Source organism: Suillus subaureus (assembly GCF_016647635.1).
Source record: "Suillus subaureus strain MN1 chromosome Unknown BJ212scaffold_53, whole genome shotgun sequence".
NCBI lineage: Eukaryota > Fungi > Basidiomycota > Agaricomycetes > Boletales > Suillaceae > Suillus > Suillus subaureus.
Genome location: NW_024538609.1, coordinates 1 through 6,757, shown reverse-complemented (window position 1 = coordinate 6,757; position 6,757 = coordinate 1). Strand labels below are relative to the sequence as shown.

The 6,757-nt window shown below is 44.0% G+C and overlaps 2 protein-coding genes across 2 annotated transcripts; one reads left to right on the top strand and one right to left on the bottom strand.

The window, feature by feature from the left end:
- Window positions 1-979: 979 nt before the first annotated feature.
- Window positions 980-1,881, bottom strand: BJ212DRAFT_1304041 (uncharacterized protein; the record flags this gene model as incomplete). Its single annotated transcript, XM_041333538.1, has 6 exons — window positions 980-1,124; window positions 1,188-1,424; window positions 1,499-1,550; window positions 1,622-1,628; window positions 1,679-1,713; window positions 1,767-1,881. The coding sequence occupies 6 exons, from the start codon at window positions 1,879-1,881 to the stop codon at window positions 980-982; spliced, it is 591 nt and encodes a 196-aa protein (XP_041187216.1).
- A 3,269-nt stretch (window positions 1,882-5,150) lies between these two features.
- Window positions 5,151-5,633, top strand: BJ212DRAFT_1215246 (uncharacterized protein; the record flags this gene model as incomplete). Its single annotated transcript, XM_041329294.1, has 3 exons — window positions 5,151-5,187; window positions 5,245-5,374; window positions 5,423-5,633. Coding segments are annotated over 3 exons (378 nt in total), but the record flags the coding sequence as incomplete, so codon positions are not given.
- Between the last annotated feature and the right edge of the window lie 1,124 nt (window positions 5,634-6,757).

Here is a 6,757-nt window from a genome sequence, read left to right as displayed (position 1 = left end):
GAGAAGAGGCTTTTTCTTCTTTGTTACTGCCTTGAGATGAGCTGCCTTGAGAACATTCCTCACAGTTTGTGAAGAGACAGAGGTAGTGATGGTGGAATTGATATAATGGGTGGCTTGGACAGCATTATCAGCCTTTCCTGTAGTGATATGTTGGATAATAGCCCTTTTGTCAGTAGAGGTAAGCTTGGATGGACATCCTCCACAAGAGTTTTCCTTGTCTGGGTGGCTTTCTTTGATAAACTTGGCCACAGTGGACTTGCATACTCCAGTTCTAGAGGAAATTTGGCGAGCAGAGAGGCCAGCATAAGACAGAGAGAGGATATTATTTCTTTGAGCAGAGGAGATGGCTTTCATGGTGATTATGACTATGATACATGAGATATTCTGGTTTATATAGTTAGATATAGTCATAAAATAACATAATGACACCACTTCATAATTTATATAATAGTGGCATGATTTTTGTGGTGTCATAAATAATGATTTATATAGTTTTAATATACACTCAAAAAACTGTCCACATGAGTCATCATTTTATAAGCCTTATGTCTCCACCATATCTCCACCGATTCCCACGGTATAGGGCTCAAATGAAAGCCCTGAAGCCATACTACAATGTGGTATAAGCATGTCCTTGAGGCATTTGTTTGTTCTCACACAATATCATAGATAGTGAAAAATGTCAAAACATGTGGACAGTTTTTTGAGCCACTGTATTTAGCTAACACACCGCTCTCTTTTCACCAGGTGACTTCATTGCATCATGATCCATAGTCAGAATTCAATCGGTCAAGTGAGTGATGAAGGTACTTCCTTTCACTTGATTGAGTGCAGTGTTATCAAGCCACCATGGCTTGGAGATTATACTAATGGTGTTTGTTGCTAGAGATCTGGGCCATCTGGCTCTATGCGCATACAACTGTGCCATGTTTGGGACCTTTCATCATCACAGTGTGATGATCTCACTTTCTAAAGATGGTCAGTCCTGACTCCTGACCTTAGACACCTCTTCCATATTCATTGATTGCAGATAGGTGGCAATACTGGCCTTGTTCTGCCCCCAATTCAGGTGCTGCAGTTTATCATACAACATGTGCCCAGCCTGCCGCATGGGGAAAATTTTGCTGATGCACAACATCTCTATCTTTACTGTGTTGCCTTGCACTTTGGACTCAGCCAGCACTCACCTTATATAGACAGCAAGTTGTATGGTTAGATTTCCATCCTCAACATGCCTCACTGACGTGGGCAGAGCAGGCCCCAAGTTGTTGTGGTGCCCACAGCTGCTGAACCCCTTCCTACTGCTGACTCCATCCCAATCATTGTTGCCTCTGCTATCCCCATCACTCATGCTATTCCTGCTATCACCCCAACTATCCCTGCTATCACCCCTGCTATCCCTGCTATTGCCTGCGTTCCTACTGCTATGTTAGCATCAGTGAATGCTACTACCCTACATATCACCTGTCAACTTCCTACAACCAATGCTTCCACTCACCCTGGTCCAAGTCGCACAACAGATGAGGGAGAATATTTCCACCTCAATGTTTCTGGTGATGAAGATAAAGATGGAGCAGCACCTAGCCCACTTCAAGCAACCCTAGATACCGCCTGGACTGACCCATATGCTATGGGTGGTCAAGGAAAGAGGCCCAAAGCTGCTCAAGATTCAGCTTACTTTTTCAGGGAAGACACCATCAATAAGTGGTGAGTCTGCAAACTATGCAAGTAAGTATTGTGTCTATGAGTCTTGCATTTTTTCTTACAATTTTCACCAGGGAGCTTCGTGAAGGAGACCCAGAATATATTGTCACCACATACAGTACTAGCACTGGGACAACAACCCGTCGCAAACACCTTTTTCAAGTCCACACCCAGCATTACATCGAAGCGTTAGAATGCAACCGCTGGCCTATATACATACTGGCCTTGAAAGAAGCTATTGAAGGTGGCTGGACGTTGGGAGGTATCCTTCAAGTGCTGAAGAACCCAACTAAAATGATTGGCTCACTTGGCCCCCCCCCCTAATTGTGAAGTTAGCAACTCACTCCCAGGACCTTTGGGACCTTGGGATGAGGTATTACCTGCTTTCTCACTGGATGAGATGCATCGTCAGCTTGTAAAATTTATAGTTGCTGATGATCAGGTGAGTCATTTGCTGTCTACATGTTTTTGTTCTTAAGTATCGTATCTTCAGGCAATCAATGTCATTGAGGGCCCTGAATTTTGACAATTGATTCATCTTCTGCGGCCTGAGCTTCAAGATACAGATATTTTCCATCAAACCAAAATTCATGAATTGATACTTGAAGCATTCAACAAATATTTTGGAGCTTTGAAGTGTGACCTTGTGGTAAGTGCACAGTTGTTGAGAGTCACACAGAATCTTACATCTTTCAGGGAGTGCTTGGCAAGATCTCATTTACATCTGACCTCTGGTCAAATTCTAAGCTCCATCCATTTATGGCAGTCACCACACACTGGATTGCCAGAGAGAAACATTTGTTAGCACTCATCCTGAAGGCAGCACTGATTGCTTTCCACCGCATCCCTGGCAGTCATACCAGAATATTTCTAGCAGGCGAGATGATCAAGCTTCTTGATCATGCTGAGGTAACAGAGAATGTAAGTGCTTACTTTCACAATGTGGCATACTCTGATTTCACACAGATGGGGCACTTTACTTTAGATAATGCTGGAAATAACAGCACTTGCATGCAGGAGCTGTCATCCTTACTGAGCGCGCATGATGTAACTTTCCATCCAACCGCTCAACGAATCCCTTGTTTCCCGCATATTATTAACACATGTGTGCAGCATATCCTCCAAGACTACCCAATGCTTGACTTTACCCATGTGGATGACAGTTGGGTAGTAGATGGCACAACCATCCAGAAGGTGGAGTATGTCACAGCCTTAAGAAGCAAGGCTCTCGACTGTGCCAGAGATGTTATACATACAATCTGCAGGTCTGCTAAATGATGCAAGGGCTTTAAGGATATGATTGTTAGGGGGAACAAGAAAAATTGGTACAAGGATGATGAAGGCAATCCCAGACAGCTCCCAGTTGTCGAACTTCTGCTAGATGAACCCACATGTTGGGATTCAGCCTATGTGATGCTGAATCATTTATGGACCCTCCACAAGGTAAAGGTCCCCAAATTAAACATCTTGTCATAGCCTTATAGTCGCCCAGCCCCTTGATAGGTTCCTTCAGCAGACCCTGCCAGCGAAAAAATTGACTCCAATGCAGTGGCATTTCCTGGAGGACCTCAAGGTGATTTTAGAGGTCAGTATTGGTGTATTCAAGAATCATGATCCATTCACTATTTTATATTAGGTGCCGCATGTTGCCCAACAGATCATGTCAAGCGAAAGGACTCCTGTGCTGAGTAATGCTGTTCCAGCTTTCAAAGAGTTAATCAAACAGTGGGAGAAGATTGCAATACTCATTCCACACTGCATGCCTCTCATCAACATAGGCTTGACCTGGGCTGATAAGTATGATGAGCGAATGGGTGCTATAGATGCATATGCAGTCTCAATGTGTGAGTCTGGCAAGTTATTGATGGTGTGTAATTTCTCACATTACTTTGTAGTCCTCAATCCTGCCATCTGGATGTCATGGATTCAAGGTCATTGGAGTCAAGCCCAATGTGATGCTGCCAAGGTGTTCATACATACTTGACTTAGTATGTCTAATTCACCAATACCACTGCTTGAAGTTTGAACTATTCATTTCATATTTCCTAGATGCGTGCCAAGAGAGCAGCATTGAAACCTGTTGAAGCTGTCCAGCCTCCAGTGCCACAGCAGCAGCCATGCTCACTAGGATCACACCGCTATGGACTTCCTGATGTGAACACGCTAGCAATTGTCCACGAGGGTCCCCAAACTGTCAAACAGGAGTTCAGAGTGTACAGTACGGCTCCTCTCAGCAGCCATGGGACAAATATCCTTGGATTTTGGCAGGTGAGAGCTGCATGTCTTCTCACATCAAACCTCTTATCATTGACCACCATGGGTCGGACAGGTTTCTGAGACAGTATTTCCAACTCTTTTCGCTATTGCAATGGACTATCTACCCATACAGGCCTCCTCTGTTCTGTGTGAACAGGTCTTCTCATCAAGTAGTGAAACTGACACTAAGAAATGGAATCGCATCTCCCCAGTGCTGATAGAGGCCCTGCAGATTGTCAAATTCCTCCTGAAAAAGGAGTGACTCAACTTTACTCAAGGTTGGGCAGCATCGCAAAAGGAGATAGAATTCCAGATTATGTTGGGCAACCCTGATGATGATGATGAACACCCGCTACCTGACAATGACACCATTACAGGTGACAGTTATGTCCATGATACTCTTCTCAAGGCTATCGCAGAGTATGAGTGTGATGATATTGACAACATTGCCAACATCTATTCTCTGTGGTGTTCATTCACTCTTTGTACTCAGTTTTCATTGATTCCTACTTGATCTTACAATTGTTCTACTTGTGTTTACCTTAGACTTTTCAATCATTACCTCATTTTCCCTCTCAAGCACATCTAATATTTAAATGCTGACTTTTGCTTTATCCTTGACACAGATCTTCACACTTATCATGCACTGATTGACTTATGTCCATTGCATGGATGATGTATTCTTGGGGGCCAGAGACTAACCTGCGACAATCTCCAGGCATCAGTCATGGTATGGGGCAATTGCCATCATTGGTGGCTGATTCATTACTATGATGTTGCATCCTGGATGCACTACCAATGGGAGCAGGCTTCATTCCAGTGGAGACCACTTGCGAAGACCAGATCAGCATGTAAGTCCTCTCCCATCCCAACAACAGCTTGCCAACTCTCTGACCACCACAGATCAGCACCCCGCTTCCCCCACTTGAAAAGTCAAAAGACACAGGTGAGTTCATGCCATTATGGAAGCAAGAGGTGAGCCCTTGTAAGTGTGGTCTTGTTCGAATGTCTCAGTTTCAACAATTCCTCCTATGCTCTCTACTCACATTCTTGCTGTAGTGATCTTGTGTATTGTTTCCCTGACTGCCATTTTGTGTCTGAGTCACAGATGCGTCTATCCTTTGCCTCTGCTGCCTGGTCCTTGCCACTTACCATTGCTGGGTAACACACAACAATTGGACACCAAATGACCTTGGCTCACATATACTGCGTGGGAAAAGACATATGGTGGGTGGTCCAAGGTCTTCATCATGCACTTGGATCAAATTTTGTCCCTTTCAACAGGCAAAATCATTCACTCTCACATCCTTGGGATCGATATGATCATCATAAACTCTGAATCAATCACACAGGAGTTGTTGGACAAGCATTCTGCAATCTACTCAGATCGTCCCATCATTCCTACTAATGAAATGTACATTTTGCTCTCATCCAGCTTGTTCTTGGTCAGATGATGAGGTAGGGCTGGACTGGGTTTCAATACCATACTCCTTCTGTATGGCGAGACTTTGCAACAACATTGCAAGATATTCCATCAAATACTTAGGGCAGAAGCCTCTGTTTCATACCACAAGATGTACTCTCGCCATGCAAACAAGCTAGTCCCCAATCTCTCTAAGGCCACCGGTGACCTGCAGAAACCAGTTCAAGCATTCATCCCTGATTCAGTGACATTATAATTTCTGATCCAGCTGACAATTAAATACTTGCCACAGATACACAGCATTGCTGATCATGGCCATGACATATGGGCTCACTGATCACAGAACACAAGACCCATTCATTGCCTGTGCACAAGAACTTTTGGACATTGCCAAACACCTTCTTTCTCCCAAGAGGGCTGCCATGTTCAAAGCCTTTCCTTTCCATAAGTATGTTAATGATATTAATGATGATTTGAACATTTGGCATGTCAGTTGCAGTTAAAAAGCTACCAGTTTGGTGCTTTCGTGGAGCCTATGCCCTGATAGGACACAGTAGAGAATCATGTCAACAGCTTTTGGACAAGCCCTTTAACAAGGTGAAGGCACAAATGGTGCATTTGTGCACTGTCCATGGGCAATTTGCATGACCAGCTTGCCCTTAGGCAAATGGTACCACTTCACAATCATTAGTTGCTGACTTCCTCAGTCAAGCTGACAATGATGTTGACGAAGACACAATGAAGGCTGTTGCATTGATGGGATACATAGGTGATGGTTTTTTAAAGATATGGTATTCATTATTTGATGCAGATATGGTGTCTTAGGGGGCATCAACACAGTGAGCCATTGGCTTAGGGAATCATCATCACATCTTCTTTTACCTTGATGGCCATGTTACTCTATCCCGATGTCCAAGCCAGGGCAACCATTTTGCCTTTGGTCATGGCAGGTGAGTATTTCACAATTAGTGTCATCTTCAGTTGTTCACCAACTCATGCAGGCGCATTGTTTGTCCTGGTAGGATAACTAATGCTTCATCAATGTTAGGGACGACATACTTATGCACTTGTCAGGTTATTGGTTTGCAGAGAACAGTTTGTGGAATGATCGCGACTCAATCAACTCTGCCTCAATCTATGCAACGCCCCGCACGACTGATGCAAACACATGCCTTATTTGCAATGTTCATGTCCAGCAAGTGGTATGTCATCCTTGAACGTCACTAACGATGTTGCACTGCAATATTGATGTACCTCCCACTCTCAGTATCTGCATGATCACTTTCACTTCCAGTGCAACTCATTCCTCCTGCCCCTTCTAACCCAATCTGCAACTCATTCCTGCCACCCCTTCCAACCCAACTTCCTCAAACT